At 48.9% G+C, this 18,737-nt stretch overlaps 1 protein-coding gene across 3 annotated transcripts in view; it reads right to left on the bottom strand.

Moving 5' to 3' along the window:
- INVS (inversin) overlaps nt 1–18,737 on the bottom strand; it is a 262,266-nt gene that overhangs the window by 202,624 nt on the left and 40,905 nt on the right. For all 3 annotated transcript variants that reach the window (XM_019509166.1, XM_019509165.1, XM_019509164.1), the window contains one exon: nt 9,512–9,678. In XM_019509166.1, the coding sequence (XP_019364711.1) occupies nt 9,512–9,678 (167 nt within the window). The remainder of the gene's footprint in view (nt 1–9,511; nt 9,679–18,737) is intronic.

The following is an 18,737-nucleotide window of genomic DNA, read 5'->3' as shown; positions in this document are numbered from 1 at the left end:
TTTCACAGGGCAGCTTGCAGGCTGCCTCTCCCTGGGCCACTCTCAACCAGCCCTGCTCCCCTGAGCGACCCAGCTTGGGCCATCCGGCTTGACTACTCTCATACTGGCACTGCACATGCAGCCCTTCAGATCACTCATGGTCCCCTACTCTTATGTGGCATAGTCCTTTTGCCTAACACTGGGCTGATTCTGGCCCTAGTCCCTCACCAGGTGACTTTCCACTTTCACATACTCGTGGGCATTGACACCTGTGCTGCTGCACCCGTCGGGCCTCAATCATTCGATCCCGTGACGCTCGGCTCTGGATATGTAGGGCGGTTCTTCACTCCATCCCTACAGTCTCAAGGTGTCGGTATCTCTCCTCGGACAGTCTTAGTCCCCAATCCCGCCTGCCACAACTTTGATAATTCTTTCAGTGGGGGGGCCTTGCCACCGGGGTACGTCTATCCAAGGCCTGAGGACATTGGTCTTCCACGAGGCTCCAACCTCCCCTATACCTCACCCCTGAACCCAGCCACGACGGAGTGCTGATGTTCTTTGCGGCCTACCCTCCCTGTACAGGATCTTATCTCTGGTCTTGCTCGGGTCCTACGATACCTGTTAAAGGGGCCTACGTGCCCTTCTAGGTCCCCTATCTAACAGGAGCTTCCTTAATGCCGGGAGCTCTTTGGCCTTTGATTATCCTACGTCCTGCCCTCTTCCCAAAAGCGGAAACAACAACAGAGAAACAAACCGAAATCGACAACGAAAGTTACCTATAACTATGGAGCTCCTCTGATTATTACCCACAGGCAGCTTAGTACTAGTGTGCCCCTACTCGTGCGGTCGGTCCCACCACCAGCTATTCCCTCCGTGCCACCTTTTTTCCCCCTTTTCTATTTCCCTTAGTGTACAATATATTAAACCGACCCTCGACGTCCTTCCTAGCATGGACTATTGATTTTTCTCTGAAGGGTCATTGATTCTATTCTCACCACACCAACTGCTGCTGTGGTCAGTCACCTCCCTCATGGGAAGATCCTTAGGACCGGGCCAATGCCTATAAGGATCCCTCTTGACCAGGTGCCTTGCGTCCCGTGGATCCCTCTTTTCTCCAGGGGTTTCTCACCAGTGTACCTTACTCGCTCGCCGGGTCTGCAGAGCCTCGTCCTGGGGTCCTAATTCCACATGCAGGGCAGATACCTCTTTCTCCCTTGGTCTGGCCACAGCGTCCCTCTCTTGAAGATCTCCAAGGAAACCTCCTATCCTGTGGGAGGTATGCTTGACCGTTCCCTCCTCCGAGAGGGGTCCTGGGGATACTTCCCCCATGCTGCTCCTCAGTCTCCTCTCCTCCCCCGCCTCACCAGCTACTCTTCTTATCTCGTTGTGTCGGGGCTCCTCCCTCCACTCACCAGCTGGCTGAACTTTTAAAAAGACGCGGCTAACGAGCCGCGCGGGTCCCACCGCCACTTCCGACCCCGCCGCGGTTCCTGCTGCAGGTGAGTTTTTGTTTGTTCTCCCCTTCTCTGTGTTTCCCCGGGTGTGCTGGCTCCCAGGGGTCCTCCTTGACCCTTCGGGGTCCGTTTCTTGGTTTTTCCCCAGGACAGCCACCTTTCAGGCTGTTCTTCAGCCCTACTCAATACACCACATGGTGCAGCTCTTCAGACTGGCCTTCAGTCCTATTCTACACCTTGTTTCTGCACAGTCTTCCAGGTCATAACGATGCCCCCTACTCTGTGTGGGCCCACCATACATTACTGCCACTATGGGGCCACTCTCCTTCCCTCTCTCTGGGCCATCCTCCAGGGTCTTACAACCCTGTGGGTCTCAGGTACCTGAAGACATGCCTGGCTTCCATGCCTGTTCCTAAGTCTGGTGACCCAACAGAATGTGAGGGCTGGGGTTAAGGAGACCCTCCCCACCTTTCACTGAGGAGGCAACTGGCCTGACATTTCTGGGGAACTCTCCTACCAGAGTTAGCCCTACCAGGCCATCCTTTCCCAGCAGGATGCAGTTTTCAGTTATACCCAGGACCAGGCGCCTCCTTCCATTGCCATAGCTCCTGCCCTTACTTCCAAGGTGTTCCTAAGCAGCAGCTCAGCCGGGTGTTGCTCTTTTGGCTGCCAGCAGTAGACTGCTGCCTCTGCCCTGTGGGCCTAGATCCAAAATGGCCACCTCATCAGGGTTGGCCCACATCTGCCGGCTGCCTGCTCCCAGTCTTAAAGTACTCAAAAGTGCCCTGCCACAAATTCAGAAATTAAATGTCCCAAGTCATTCAAAGGTAAGAGGAATAAAACAGTTATGACTGGCTGTGTCTAAATGAGATGCTGACTGTGCAGTCATTACCGTGCAGTCATTTAGTACTTGTATATACAAGTACTAAATGACTGTGCAGAAACCAGAATTACTGAGCAGTAGTGCCAAAGAATGGCTTTTTTGTGATGCTGACTGTGCAGTAGCTTCTTACTACTGCGTAGTAGCCTTGTGACATGCTTTCTGCCACGTGATGCTACTGCACAGTAGTCATGGGCTACTGTGCAGTCAATGTCTGGTATAGATGCAGCCACTCAGAATGAAAAAGAGGATTTAAAAAATAACCCTGCCCCTTTGTCATATTAAACCTGGTCAACTATAACAAAGCAAAAAAGGTTCATTTTGATGAAACACCCCCCAAACCTCTTCTCTATTCAACTGATGGAGCATCCCCATCACAAATTCTGCCTCTGAGCAGATTTTCCAAGTTTTTCTTTTTGTTCGTCTCTCTGCTTTTTAACACCCATTTGCTGCGTGTAAGATCTGTTCTCCTGAACTCTAAGGAACTTTATCCTAGATAATGACCCATGCTTTCAGGCAGGGGACTTGCTGGGGTGGGATGAGCTTCACCTCTCTCCTAAAGGCAAGCATGTCTTCTCTTTCAGGTTGGCTGATCTCGTACGGTGAGCTTTAAACTAGCATCGCCGGGGAAGGGGGCTGCAGGAAGACGAGGAGACACCACCCGAGCAAGACAGGTGACAAATACAAGGAGTGCCCAGGTAGGAAACATGGGTCAGACAGTTTCCCAAATCGGGGGGTAGCACACGCAGCTAGGCAAGGCTTTAAATGCCTATATACCAATGTTCGTAGCATGGGGAACAAACAGGAGGAACTTGCCCTCAGAATAGCCAGTTCAGACCCAGACGTAATAGGGCTTACAGAAACATGGTGGGATTCATCCCACGACTGGGCAGTTAGCATTACAGGCTTTAGGCTTTACAGGCAGGATAGAGAAGAAAGGAGAGGTGGGGGTGTCGCGCTCTATGTCAAGGAGCAATACACATCCTCTGCCAGCAGAATGGGGTCAGAGGAGGGGCAAGCTGAAGTGCTCTGGGTCAAGATACAAGGGGGCCGTGGGGAGAGGGATCTAATGGTGGGGGTCTACTACAGACCCCTCAACCAAGGGGAGGAGCTGGGCTGGGAATTTATGGGCCAACAATTTATGGGCCGGGAATTTATGGGCCAACAATGCGAGGTCACAGTTGGCAGGGCTAACCGGACCTTGTTGTGCATCCGCAGGTGCATCTCAAGCAGGGCCAAGGAGGTGATCCTCCCCCTCTATGCAACACTGGTCAGGCCACAGCTGGAGTACTGTGTCCAGTTCTGTGTGCCCCACTTCAGAAGGGATGTGGACAACATTGAGAGGGTCCAGAGGAGGGCCACCCGCATGGTCTGGGAACAACAGGGCAGACCCTACAATGAGAGACTGCGGGACCTGAACCTGTCCAGCTTTCACAAGAGAAGGCTGAGGGGGGACCTGGTGACCGTCTATAAACTCACTAGGCGGGATCAGAAGGGTTTGGGAGAGACCTTGTTTCCCCTAGCGCCCCTGGCATGACAAGGAATAATGGCCATAAGTTGTTGGAGGGTAGCTTTAGATTACACATCCATAAGAACTACTTCACAGTTAGGGCGGCTAGGATCTGGAACCAAATTCCAAGGGAAGTGGTGCTGGCTCCTACCCTGGGGGTCTTTAAGAGGAGGCTTGATGCATACTGGCTGGAGTCATTTGAACCCAGTTTTTCTCCTGCCCAGGCAGGACTTGATGATCTACAAGGTCCCTTCCAACCCTACTGATATGATTCTATGCGTCAAGAGGAGAAACAGTGGGGCTCAACCTAGGGCCTAGTCTCTGAGGAGTGGAGCAGTAGGGCTCCCCTTGCAAGAGATCAAGCATGAAGAGTGAGGGCCTTATCAGACCTTATGTTGTAAGCTGAACAAATGTTTATTGGCTTAGTCTTGTTTGGTTTAGTGGAGCAGTCACATGTAAAGATAAAAAACCCTTCTCTGACTGTCCCTGACATGAACAGCTGTGACCTGCCACTAGAGGCTTTGTGAGCAGGGGCCGGCCTAGGGGCTAGGGGAAGGACAGGCTCGCTGCTTCTGCTGGGCAGAGCAAATACTGCAGCCCCAAAGTGCCTGGCAGTCACTTTTTTAACAACTCAGAAATGTTTGATAAATGGAAAAATAATAAATTCAGTTTTCCTTTTGCATTCTCTAATCTGTCAGTCTTCAACCAGCAGCCTTACTTATCAAGAGTGGAGTGAGGATGGCATACTATTAGATAAATAATGATGTTAGAATCATAGAAAATTCAGGTTGGAAGGGACCTCAGGAGGTCATCTAGTTCAACCCCCTGCTCAAAGCAGGGCCATCCTCAACTATATCATCCGAGTCAAGGCTTTGTCTAGCCAAGTCTTAAAAACCTCCACTTCTTCCATATTTGCCATGTGCATGGAGTAGGGGGTCACTGCTGGCCTTGCTCTGCCCTCCCCGTGGTGTCCCGACCCCGCTCCCCCCTGCGCCACCACTGCCACCTCCAAGGAGCCTGGCCTCGCCCCTCACTCCCATTCCATCTGCTTCGTTGCCACCTCCAGGAAGCCAGGCAGGGGAGCACCTCCAGGGAGCAGGGCAGCTGTGCTAGCCTTGCCCTCCCCTGTTCTGTCCCTTGTGTCCCCACCATCATGGTGGCGCTCTGCCACACTGCCACCTCCTGTCTGAACACTGTCTTCACACTTTGACTGGTTGTTTCTGTCAGCCAATCAGGGTGCAAATAAAGTGTTATGGACAGACAGATAGGCAGACAGACAGACTGTGGCTTTTATAATATTTGAATAATAGAGGAAATAAATATGATCCCTTGCAGTCTGTGAAAATAATGCTTTTATCTTTTTTAGTTCTGGAGTATACTGCAAAAGGCTAAAAATTGCAATTGCAATTTAACTGGCCAAAGATAAGTATTCATCTGTGAAAACCAGTACTTTCCACAGTGCCAAGATATTTTGGCATATCTGCAAAACAGTGCAAGAATAACAGATACTTGGAAGAATGATTAACTTTTTCAATATGATTATGCCTTTCACTACAATCCAGATTTCATAGGTTATCCAACAGATTTTATTTTCTTTCAATGTTTCTCTTGCACTAAGGTTAATCTTATAAAATCATATTGCTATTTAAAACTGAACATATAAAGGCATGTACAGTAGCAATTTAACTTCTGTATTGAATGAGACTGAATTCACGTCATTTGGAAAGGTAACAAATACAAAGGAATTTTAGTACAAGTTGTTAAAGAGGGAACACTTCACTTTATGTATGCTAGTAAGTTTCAGGTAATATGTTAGCCCAAAACTATGCTAGTAAACTTCAGGTAATATTCAGGTAATATTAATAATAACCCTTTTCTTTGATCTGAATAAATGTTGTATTTAATGCAAGAAAAAGAAGCTGCAAGATCAACAGTAAAAAAATTCCAGCAGCAGGTGGCTCTGGCACCATAGAGATGCAGTTGAGGTGCAAAGGAATGGGGCAGAGGAACAAGATAGGGTGAAATGGCACTAGTGAAGTTTTGTGCCACCCAGCCAAAGTGCTGTGCAGATGAAGACCAGAAGCTCTCTGGTCTTAATCCAATGGCTCCACAAACTGGATCTTGCCCATGGACCATAGGTTACTGACCCCTGGTCTATACACTCAACTCATGTTCCAGACCAGATCTGGACTGTGGGACTCCTCAAGAACTAAATCAAGTTCAGGGCAAGTGGCTCTGATTCCAGCCTTGGGCATGTGGTGGCAGTAGCCACTCAGACCCAGAGCATGTGACAGTAGTGGCTCCAGCTTCAGCATCTGTTGGCAGCAGCTCTGTTCAGAGCACAAGTGCTAGCTGCAGCATAGGGAATGATTAGGCTAGCAGTGGAATAAATGGCACTCAGGCCAAATTGCCACTTGCCACAGCGGTGGCAACAAGCAAAATGGCAACTGTAGTTATATCAGTCCCTGCTTGCCATCCTGCTGCAATGACCCCAACAGGGCCTAGGGGCCCTGGATTCTGCTGCAGGCCAGTCCTCCTTGCAATGCCTTTTAAGGTTTCATTACCGCTCATTATAAAAGACAAAAGTAAGAGATCTACAGAATCTTAGGTCACATTCTTGACCAGTGGAACTTGTAAGTCATTTGACTCAGTAAATGAACATTTTGATTTGGTATTTCATTGAGATGTATTAACACAGACTCCACATTCAGTAAGAGACTGAACGAAGTAACCAGTTACACATGCACAACTTAGTAAAAAACATTTATCTTTTCAAGCATAAACATTATTCTTCCATAAGGAGTCAGACCCTGCAACAATTCACACTACAAACTTCAGTTGAATTCTCTGTAGCCCTTTCTAAAACAAAAGTGTCTGTGTATATTCACACACATCTGCATAAAATGTTGGAAATTAATGAAAAGGTAAAAATGAAGTAAATGGTTATACTACATTACTTGTACCACATGTATCAGTTAATCTGATTAAAGTGTAATTAAATTCTCAAATATAATCTAAATTTAAGATAATATTTATTAAAGAGAAATATAAAGAGAATACTGGCTTGCTTTGTATCTCATCAGCTGCTTTTTATACCATTAGCATGAGTACTATTGCCACCCTTTGTAACAATTGCTAGGTCCTCTGCATACCTAGTCAGTGCAACTGCACTTGATTTGTGCTCACTGGCCAGATGACTCTTACCTTCCTCCTCATAGTTATTTGACTCCTCTTATTGTTACAAGATATTGAGCTATTAATGCCCAGAGTACATGTTATTGTTGTATATTTTTACAATCTCATTGCTGGAAATACTACCAATAAAATGTAAACCAGTAAATATAAAAGCAACAGGAAGCAGAAGGAATAATTGGAAGCAGAAGGAACAACAGACTCACAAAGACCTTCCTAAGAAATTCCTAAGAAAGTACTGAAGTTTCCCTTCCCTTCCAACCCTGACATTACTTGTATACTTCACCTTTTAAGAACTTCTCAGAATTGCTACTGACATTGACAATTAACTATGGCATGGTCCTTTATCTACTGTGGCCACCTGTAAGTTTATCGGGGTGCTCAGCAGGATCTGGGAGAATTTCTGTTCACCAGAGCGCCCCAAGGGATGACAAAGTCGAGTGGTCACAAACTCCTCCATGATCGGTTCAGGTTGGACATAAGGAAGAACTTCTTTACTGTCTGAGCCACCAAGGTCTGGAATAGACTGCTGCCAGAGGTGGTTCAAGCACCTACTTTGAACGCCTTCAAGAGACATTTGGATGTTTATCTTGCTGGGATCCTATGATCCCTGCTGACTTCCTGCCCCTGGGGCAGGGGGCTGGACTCGATGATCTTCTGAGGTCCCTTCCAGCCCTAATGTCTATGAAATCAAATACTGAAATCAACGGCAATATTCTAAGTAATACTGACAACTATACTGTCCAGACTTGAGAGAAAGCTTTGCTGAATTGGTGACTGAAAAGGAGAGAATTGCTTTGTGCGTGCCACTTTAAGAGGTTTCGGCAGGCAACTTAAAAGTGGTCACATGACCATTAGAGGGATCCTGGATTGGAGGATGGGGCTGAGCAGCCTCAGTATAAACTCAGGCCCTCAAAGATGAGCTGGCAGTTGCTGGAGGGAGCCAGAGGGATAACATCGCCGGGCCAGAACTGCTGCTCCCAGAACACGTGGAGCTTAAGGGTAGGAACTATGGAGATGGAGGCAGTTCCTGGTCCTGGGGCATGACCTGAAACTAAACTCTGCTGGGGAGGATGGTGTGCTGGGGCTACCTGTGGCAGGGCAGACTCCAGGAAATGCTACGCCAGTGCCTTCCTAGTGAAAGGTGAATATGGGGCACTGGAAAGCTTCAGCCCCTGCTACCTTGTGGGTGATGTGAGTGGGGGGGAAGGCTAGGGGAGCACACCCTAACAGAAAAGCACAGGGCCAAGGCCCACAGAGTGGAGCTTGAGGCCCATGGGGTGTAGTGGCCCTAGTGAGACCCCAGTGAGGTGGAGTGAAAGCTGTATGCCACGTAGAGTAGGGTCCGTGGGGGGCCTGAAGGATTGCACATAGGCTGGCAAGAGTAGAGGCCCAGTAAGGGGCAGAGAGTGGATTAGTCCAGTAGGGTGAACAGTGGGCTCAGGAGGGTTCCAAAGAGTAACTATGTGGGTCACAAGCTCATGGAGTGAGAACTATGTTTGGAGGGGCCCGAGAAGGTGGAACTGTATGGGAGAGAGGACTAGATGCTCAAAACCGAGCCAGAAAAACCTCGACTGGTCTATGCTGGGGCCAGGACCAGAGCAGTCAAAGGGTAAGGATGCCCACCACGAGGGATGGCCAGAAGCTAGAGGCCTGGAGTTCTGACTGACCTAGAAGCAAGGCCAGGGCCTATGAAGCCAAAAGTCCCAGGGTGGGCCAATGCCAAGAGGGAAGGAGGTCTAGGGAGTTTTGAAGCCCAGAATGAGGGTGGAGGTTAGGCTGCCTGAGTAGGAGGTATCTAGGTTGGGTCCAAATGTCAGGCAGGCATATAGTGGGGCCCAGAGTGGGCCCGGAGCCATACAGTGATGCCATCTGCAATGCATGAGACATGGTATAAGGGGAGGTTCAGAGCCATGTATTACGCCCTTGGTATTGGGCATTAAATGGTTAGCTTCCTGCCTTGTAAACATCCATTTCAGTTACATCAAAGGCATGGCAGGTGAGCCAGGTGGGTGGACTGACCTAGACAGGTGGGTGGACCAATGAGTTGACTGGCCACGAGGTGGCCCCCTATTACAATGACTTTTAGTTAAAGCATTCTCACCCCCATTTTGAAGCAAGGGGACACTGAATATATGAGATGCTGAGGTTGCTGGAACATGCTAATTAACTTGCTTCAGCAGACTCAATTAATCAAGTTTGCTCCAACACCCTGTAATTACAGCACTTCAGAGCAGACGTTCCGCATGTCTACAAGCACCCAGTATGTTTAAACACTAAAAATGCATGGCGCAAAAGAAGAAATTCACTTTAGCTCTAACCACATTCTCAGAAAGGTTTTCCAAATACGTATAGAATTATTAGCCTACAGAATACTAGAGTCCTTTCAAAATACTGCAAATTATTTACTTATTACCTCAGTATAAAATTTTCTTAAACTGAATGCCAGGTGCAAATTTAGCCAAACATTAGATACATGAGAATGTATTTAATTACCTTTTGTGCAGCAAGATGAAGAGCAGTTCTCTGGCTGCGATCAGATTTATTAACATCTGCTCCTGCCTTCAGCAAGGCCTCAGCACAATCCACTCTGTCAGCCAGCACACAGTACATGAGTGGTGTTCTCCCAAACTGGTCCTCTTTATTTTTCAGATCAAGGTTTCCTTTAATGATAATAAATAATTATTAAAGTTTGTCTTCTAAACTTACAATTATATTGCCTTACAATATAATGTAACAGTATAATGCTTCAATAACATAAAATGTTTCTATGAATTTGAGAAACCACAGAATCTGTGCAGACAAAACAAACTTTGATCATATGATATTGCTTTACAATAAATACGTTTAAAATTAAAATAAAAGAAATACAAGTCTTGAAACAAATAGTCAAAATTACAGAGAACACAATGAAAAAAATCAGTCTCTATTTTCTATCCTGACAGGGGGCTGTCTAGAGGCCAGTCTCATTGTCAGCCTGCCCACCTGTCTAGGCCAGTCCACCCACTTGACTTGCCTCCCATGCCTTTGTTGGAATTAGTTGCTTGTAGGCGGGAGACTGCCCATTTATTGCCCTGACACCAAGGGTGTAATACACGACTCTGAACCATCCCTCCACCGTGTCCCATGCCTCGCAGATAGCATTCATATCCACTATTACTCCCCTAGCTCCTTAGCTGGGCCATACTTGGCCTCTGCCCCCAACTTGGCCTCAGGCATCCTCAAGCATACCCTGGGCACATGCCCCCCGCTGGGGCCTCTACTCTGCCCTCCCACTGGAGCCTCTACTTCCAGTCAGCCTACGCGCAGCCCTTCAGGCCCCTAAAGACCCTACTCTATATGGCCTCCGGCTGCCACTACTTCCCATCAGCCTACGTGCAGTTCTTCAGAGTTGCGCAGACCCTACTCCGGCTCTCTCTCCCACACTGGGCCGAACTAAGCCTCTGGCCCCTCTCTGGGCTCCTGGGCCTTACGCCTATTGGGCCTCAGCTGTCTGTCAACATGCCTGGACTGCACCTGAAGCCCCATTCAATGGGCCTGGGCCCTGTGCTTTTCTGACAGGTGTGCTTCCCTAGATTTTCCCTTCCATGAGGTACCCACAAGGCAACTGGGGCTGAGGCTTTCTGGTACCCCATACTCACCTTTCACTAGGGAGGTACAGGTGTGGCATTTTCTGGAGACTGCCCCACCACAGGCAGACCTACCACACCATCCAACCCCAGCAGGGTGTACTTTCAGGTCGCAACCCAGGTCCAGGAACCTCCTCCATCCCTATAGCTCCTACCCTGACCTCCAGGTGTTTGGGGAGGTGCAGACTGCAGACTGAAAGATGTTGCTCTTCTGGTTCCCTAGGTGTAACTGCCAGCTCTGCACCTAGGGTCTGGGCTTATACTGAGGCTGCCCAGCCCTCCTCCAATCTGGTGGCCCCATTGTGGTCATGTGACTGTCTAATTGGGCTTAAGCACACCTGCCAGCTACATCCTGCTCAAGCCCCTTAAAGTGGCAGGCGCCAAAGGTGCCCTGCTACACTGTCCTATTCAGAAAAACTAGACTCAAATTTTAAAATGCAGATGATGAGTTAGCAAATCACTTAAATAAAGGACAAGAAAATTATACACAAGGACCAGCAACTGTAATATTCACTATAGAATCTATTCCCTGCAGCAGAATTGTCCATTAGAAGATGACTGTTCATTAAAAAAAATATATTGTAGACATTTTGGTTGTAAAGAAAATTTAAAAAACATTAACTGAAAGTAAACTAAAACTAAACATGTCTTCCTTATTCTGTAAACATACCATCTGAAACAATTTGCCATCATGGTCTTGGTGTTTTTTACTATGGGGTGGTATTCCAAGAAGAAGGAATGGTGGCAATAGATGGAGCCACCTGATGAAGTTGGGGAAGTGTCTTCACATACATGCTAGCTAACTTACAGAGGAGGGCTTTAAACTAGGTTCAGTGGAGGACCGAGACAAAAGCCAACAGAGAACTAAAGAGGCAAGGTGATCCAGATAAAGACCAAGAAAGAGGAGACAACATAGGGAGCCTCAACAGTGTTCTCTGAAGTAAATTAGCAAGATAATAAATCAGCTAGAGACAGGGATGTCACACTTCTTTGGTCCTGTGGATTAAAGGAGTGGCACAGGGTTGGTCCATGGGCCAGATCTGGCCCATGGCACCCTCTTCTCCCATCTCTCCGCATGCCGGATCCAGAGCCTGTGGGTGCCATGTGCAGCATGGATCCCAGACCAACTGGAGTGGGCACCAAGTGCAGCGCTACTGGAAGTCAGGGAGTGGGGAGGAGGAACTGCATGTTGCATGGATCCCAGTCTGGCTGAGCCCTGTGTGCACAGCCAGTTTAGTGCACACCAGGCAGCATGTGTGTCAATTCAGACCTAGAGGAAGAACCAGGGGCCAGATGATGGAGTTTCATGGGCCAAATCTTGGGACACGCCTAGTTTAAGAAGTTTATAAGTTAATGAGAAGCATAAAGAAAAAGCAGAAAGAATGGGAAACCCTAGTACAATCATAGCAGTGTGATCTAACTGGGATAACTGAGACAATCAGGGGATCAGGGGTTGTCAACTGGGGGTACACATACCCCCTGGGGTACTTGAGAAGGCCCTAAGACAGGGGTGGGCAAAATGTGGCCCATGGGCCATATGCAGCCTGCCAGGCCATTCTATCTGGCCTGCGGGGCCCCTAAAAATTTAGAAAATTAATATTTATCTGCCCCTGGCTGCCTGTCATGCAGCCCTCAATGGCTTGCCAAAACTCAGTAAGCGATTTTCCACACAAAATAAATGCCCGCCCCTGCCCTAGGAGGTACACGAGTGGGCAGGGATGAACTGCTGCCACACACTATCCTGCGCTGCCACACAGACACTGCCTACTTGGCTGGACGCGGGGGAAGCTCTCAGGCAGTGGCCGCCACTCCGCACTCAGCCGTGCACCACACCCCATTCCACTCTGTGTCTGGCTGCGCACCCCATCCCACCCGCTGCACGTCCAGCCACGTGCCACCCCTCCCCCCAGCTCTGCATCTGTCAGCCAGGGGTACACTGCTCCATGTCCGGGTGCCCAGGGTACACTGATCCAAAAAGGTTGAAAACCCCTGCCATGGATGGTATAACTTTTTGAGGAAGGACAGGCAATAGAAAAAAGAGGTAGCATTACCACTGAGTATCAAATGACCCAAGTATCTCTTATCCCAATGTTTAAATTGACTCTCCATCTGACAATATCTACAGTTAAATTATATGTCATCAGTATAAGAACATGTAATACAGTAAAAATTTTGGATTTGGAAGCAAGATAGAATAAATACTATTTTGAGTAAGAATAATTTCCCAATAAATACTCTATTTCTTGTATCATCCAGTTTAATAACTTAGCCAAAAATTTTAAAAAATAATGTTCTAGAAATTGCTGAAGAATAGTGGCAGCACAGAATTTGTTCTGACCCAGGAAAAGGCCAGGGAGGCACTGTTACTCTAAAAGTCAAATTCCTTCCAGCTTGATCCAGAGATGAATATTACACCTTTTTTGGAAGGACCCACATATTCTGTTCATCATACTTAATCAACTCTGCTGGCCATCTTGTTTTGAATAGAGAAAGAAAGAAAACTAGAGCCTGGTTTCAATTCATTTCTTCAAATAACGGAAAAAATTGCTAAAAATGCAGCCCTTGCACTTCCTTCTCTTCCGTCCAAATGCTAGAATCCATTCATAATTAATATGGCCATGCCAGGGGACTCCCCAAAGAAGCTGTAGATTCTTCTGCATTGGAGGTGTTCACAAATAGGCTGGATACACATTTGTCCAGGATAGAATAGAAACATCACATTTTGTACAGGAGGGTGGACCAGATGACCCCTGAAGTCACTTCCAATTCTGTAATTGCATGACTCTTTCAGCTATGACTTTCTATAATTCACTAATATCCTTGGTTTTTCTACCCTTCTTAAACTGAGCCTACATTTGTGCATTTATAACTTTCATGTGCATGAATATTGGCCATTTAAAGCTCTGGCTAAAGCAGCTGGCTCTGAATTTTGGTTCAGAGAGGGACAGAGACTAATATTTAGATGTAAATAATGAAAAAATAGCTACAAAAGAGTTTTATTTTGTTAGGGACTGGGGCATGAGTGGTCTGGCCTACTGGTTAGGCACCTGAAGAACAGGTACAGTCCAAGTTGTTTTCCCAGGAGGGGGGATGGAAGGATCCGTTGCCAGAACTGGAACTGGGAGCTATAGCTGAAGTCAAGATAGGCTGGGGTCAAAAGCTGGAGCCAGAGATAGGGTAAGCCAAGGGTTAAACAGGATCAAAGACCAGAGGTTGAACCAGAGGTTGAACCAGAATCATAGGGGTGCACTGATAAAAGATTTTTTCGGTTGATACTGATGACCGATTATTAACCAGCCATATCGGCTGATACTGATCCGATTGCCGATATGCAGCCCAGCTGCTTGGAGAACAGTTTCCAGCTAGTAAGTTTGTTGGGGGAAGGGACATAGGGGAGGGAAGAGGTGGGGGGGGCATATCGAGGCCCCCGCAGTGAGAAGGGACTGGGGCTGGGGTAGGGGCAGGCACTGCCCAGCTGGGGCGGAGGGGAGACGGCTCCCACCACTGTGTGTACCTCAGGGGAGGTGAGGGGGGCATATGCCCTCCAAATTTGTGCACGAGGCTCGGGCAGACCGCCTGCTGTGGGCTCAGGGCCAGGGGCTGTGCCAGTCTCTTCCCACCAGTGGGGCCAGGCCAGGGCTGTGCTTGGGCTGGGCAGTAGTGGTGCTAGGAGGGAGGCCTATGGGGGAGCTACAGCCACTCTAAAATTCTCTGTAGCCTCCCCATAGCCTCTCTTCCCAGTGCTGCCACCTGCCCTGAGTGCAGCCCTGGCTCCAAGTGCACAGCAGGCAGTCCACCCTCACCCCACGCACATGCCCCCCATGCTTTTCCCAAAGGTGCATGCAACAGTGGGAGCCACCCCACTTCCTCGTCCCCCTGGCTGAGCCGTCCATGGCTCCATCCTGCACTCTCTCCCTCACCATGGATGCCTCGATGTAAGTTACTATAAGTTACTTTCAGTTGGGCCTGCTCCCGAAGACACATGGGTTAACGCCCATTGTGCCCCTGGGAGCCAAAGACCTGGACCCATACTCCACAGATCCCTCAGTGTGGATCCAGGAGGTATGTGTACCAGGGCCAGATGAGAGTGTGTGAGCTCAGGCTGGGGTGCTCAGAGAGTGCTCCATGAGAGTGTGTGTGGGTGTGTGCATGTGTGTGGGGCCACGCTGGGCTGGACATGCTGGCTGAGAGGAGCCCGGGAGAGGAACACGCCTCCCCTCCCGGGTCCCTACATGGCTGAGCCCTCCAGGGACCCCCACAACCAGAGCTGTGTGAACAGAGCACACAAACAGGCATGGCTCTACTTGGGCGCAGCAGTTTGTGTGGGAGTTTGAGTGGACTGCACACAAAAGGTGACCAGAGGGCCAGTCCGGGTGAGGAGCCTGAGGCCAGAGGTCCAAAGAGGAGCTGTTTGGACCAGGCAGGGGCGTAAACTCACTCTCAACCATGGTGGGGATTCATTGTGGCCGCAGGCATCCTAGCACCACTGAGATCCCCACCCAGACAGAGCCCGTGGCCCTACCCCTCACCCAGATGGAGCCCCTGGGAGGGGCTACTTGGTATGGCTGCTGGCAGCTGGGCATGGGGCACCCCCACTTGTGGGATGTGCTCCCTAGTGGAGTCTCTGGAGGGCCGGATGAGGGAGGTTGAGGAGAAAGTACATCAACTACGCACCATCAGGGCCCACAAAGACTTCATTGATGGCTACTGTTAGGGCCTTCTCCAGAAGGAAGAAGAGATGCACAGAGATGGTGGCCAGTAAGGAGGCTGTCCATAAAGACCCACCTGGAGCTACCTGGAAGACAGTCACTACACACTCCAGGAAATGCAGGGCCATGGCTGCTTCTCCCCTGGCCCTGAATAACAGGTACACTCCCCTCCCCATGCATGAGGCAACTCTGATGGTGTCACTGGAGAAGAAGGAAGGTAAGAACCATGCTGCCACCCCCAGGAGGAGGTTCAAGGTGGTGGTGGGGGGGGACTCCATCCTTTGGGGCACTGAGGGACCCATCTGCCATTTGGATCCCCTAGCCCACGAGGTCTGCTGCCTCCCTGGGGCCCACATCCAAGAAGTTGCGGAGAGGATCCCCAGGCTTGTCCAGGCCACCAACTACTACCCCATGTTTCTCATCCATGTGGCAACAAATAACACAGGCAGGAGTAATCCGGACTGGGTCATAAGTGACTACAGGGCTCTGGGGGTTGGGCTCACGGGGTCAGGGTCTCAGGTACCCTTTTCCTTTTCCTCTTGTAGTCTGTGCTCCCTGTTGCAGGCCACAGTCCTAGGAGGGAAGGATGCATTGAGGAAGTAAACTGACATCTCCGATGATGGTACCACCAAAAGGGCTTTGGTTTCCTTGACAACAATGTGCACTTCAGGGAGAGAGGACTCCTGGGAAGAGATGGCATCCACCTCACGTGCAGAGGTAAGTCTCTGTTCTCGGCCAGGATGGCCGATCTTCTTGATAGGGCTTTAAACTAAGATTGCTGGGGGATGGGGAAACACTGACTGGAGCATGCCTGGGGACATACGAGGAAGCTCCATAGCTAGGAACACCAGGAGGGCCACTCTTGTGGAACCTGAGCGAATAGTTTTCCTTCAATATGACAGGAAGTCGAGGGCCTCAGTAGGAGGACTCAGGTGCCTGTACACTAGTGCCAGGAGCATGGGGAACAAGCAGGAGGAACTAGCTCTCCTGCTCTTCAGTGGCCTTTATGATCTAGTATGACCTAGTAGGGATTACAGAGACCTGGTGGGACTCCTCAGACTTTTGGAGCATAGCCATAAAAGGCTATGCCCTGTATAGAAGGGACCAAGTAGGGAAAACAGGTGGAGGTGTAGCTCTCTGTGAAGTAGCAGTACACCTCCTTGAAGGCTGACATCAGCTCCAAAGAAGAACAGCTTGAAACCCTCTTGGTCAAGTTGCGGGGGGGGGCAGGGGAGGGGAGGGCATGGCAAGAGAGATCTTACTACAGATATATACTACAGACCACCAAACCAGGGCGAGGAACTCAATCTAGAGTTCATTTGAGAACTAAGAGAGGCTGCTCAGGGATGGGAAAATTAGAAGACCATGACAACCATGGGCAACTTCAAGACATCTCTTGGGAAGACCACTTGGCCATGTCAGATTAGTGGCGTTCCTTCCTGACCAGCATCAAAGAGCTTTTTCTGACTCAGGAGGTGCACGGGCAAACCAGAGGTAATGCTCTTCCAGACTTGGTCCTGGCCAAAGTAGATGACCTGGTGACCAACTTAAACATAAGAGGGCAGCCTGGGTGATAGTGACACATGAAACCATTACGTTCATGGCCCATTGCAAGGCAGACAAATCAGATAGCAGGCTTGAAGTTTTGGACTTCAAAAATGCAAACTTCAACAAGCTCAGGTCACTAGTAAGGAATATGTTATGGGACCAGGGAATGAAGATGAAAGGAGTGCATGAAGAGTGGTCATTCCTAATGGACACGATCCTTGAAGCACAAAGAAAGTCCATTCCCATACAGAGGAAATGTAGCAAAAGGTTTGGGAAGCCCTCTTGGCTAAATAGGGAAATCATGATCCTCTTAAGAAAGAAGAAAGAGATGTAAAGTCCGTGGAAGCTAGGGACAGTCCCCAAGAAGGACGATATAGCAATGGCTTGCACTTGTAGGGATCAGATTAGAAAAGCTGAGGTGGCAACTGAAATAAAATTAGCAAGAGGAATCAAGGACAATGAGAAATCCTTCTTTAGGTATGTAGGGAACAGGAGGAAAATGAATGGGAGTGTGGGGCCATTGTGCTCAACAACTCAGGACAGCTAGTCACCGGCACTCAGGAGAAAACTGAACTCCTGAATGACTACTTTGCTTTGGTCTTTCACCGGGCCACAGGGAAAATCATACCAGATAGGGTACAGAATGAGCAGGGTTCAAAGGGCCGCCTTCCTACGACTGCCGTAGAATTGGTGTGTGATCATTTAAAGAAATTGGGCCTACATAAGTCAGGAAAAATCCTGGAAAAATTCATTAAGGAGTCTATGTGTGATAGGCTTGCAGAAGGTAGGATTCTGAATGACAGCCAGCACGTTGGGTGGACTGGAACCAAATGAAGTTCAATGTTGAGAAATGTAAAGTGCTCCACCTGGGGACGAACCCTGGGGACAAACCTGGGGACAAAACCTGCACACCTACAGGCTTGGCAATGCCAACCTGACCAGCACTATGAATGAAAGAGACCTTGGAGTAATAATAGACCACAGTACGAATATGAGTCGGCAGTGTGACGCTGTAGCTAGCAGGGCTAACAATACCCTGGCATTCATCAATTGATGCATCTCCAGCAAAACCAAAGGAATGATTTTCCCACTCTATTCGGCATTGGCGAGACTGCAGCTGGAGTACTGCATCCAGTTCCGGGTGCCGCACTTTAACAAGGACATGCTAAAGCTTGAGAGAGTCTAGAGAAGGGAAAAGAGATCAGAGACTTATGCGGCAAGCCACATGACGAAAGACTGAGGGATCTGGGACTCTTCAACCTGAAAAAAAAGATGGCTGGGACGGGACTTGGTAGCAGCTTATCACTACATCAGAGGCATACATCAAGGGCTCGGTGAACAACTGTTCACCAGGGCACTCTTGGGGAAAACTAGGTGTAATGATCACAAACTCCTGGAAGTCCGTTTCAGGTTCTACATTAGGAAAAACTACTTCACAACTAGGGTGTCCAGACTGTGGAATAAGCTCCCTCCAGAGGTGGTGCAATCGCCTACCCTGGAAATATTCAAGAGGAGACTAGATGGTCACCTTTCTGGGGTCACTTGACTCCAGTTGTCTTTCCTGCCTGGTGCAGGGGGCTGGACCTGATGATCTTCTGAGGTCCCATCCAGCCTTACAATCTATGAATCTATGATCTGCGCTCCCATGCCCCTTCCCTCCCCACTTTCCTTCCCCCTCCCCTAGACTTACCAGCCGGATGCTGCTCTGCAAGCTGGTGGGCTGCATTCCTGGCCGTATGCATGCTGAACCTGTGTGCATGCATGCGGCATTTATTGGTGACATTATCAGCCACACCAACCAAAAAAATCCAATTGCTGATAACGTAAATTTTCCTT

Source organism: Gavialis gangeticus, unplaced genomic scaffold (assembly GCF_001723915.1).
Source record: "Gavialis gangeticus isolate Ggan-Ray unplaced genomic scaffold, GavGan_comp1, whole genome shotgun sequence".
NCBI lineage: Eukaryota > Metazoa > Chordata > Crocodylia > Gavialidae > Gavialis > Gavialis gangeticus.
This window is presented reverse-complemented; position numbering and strand designations above follow the sequence as displayed.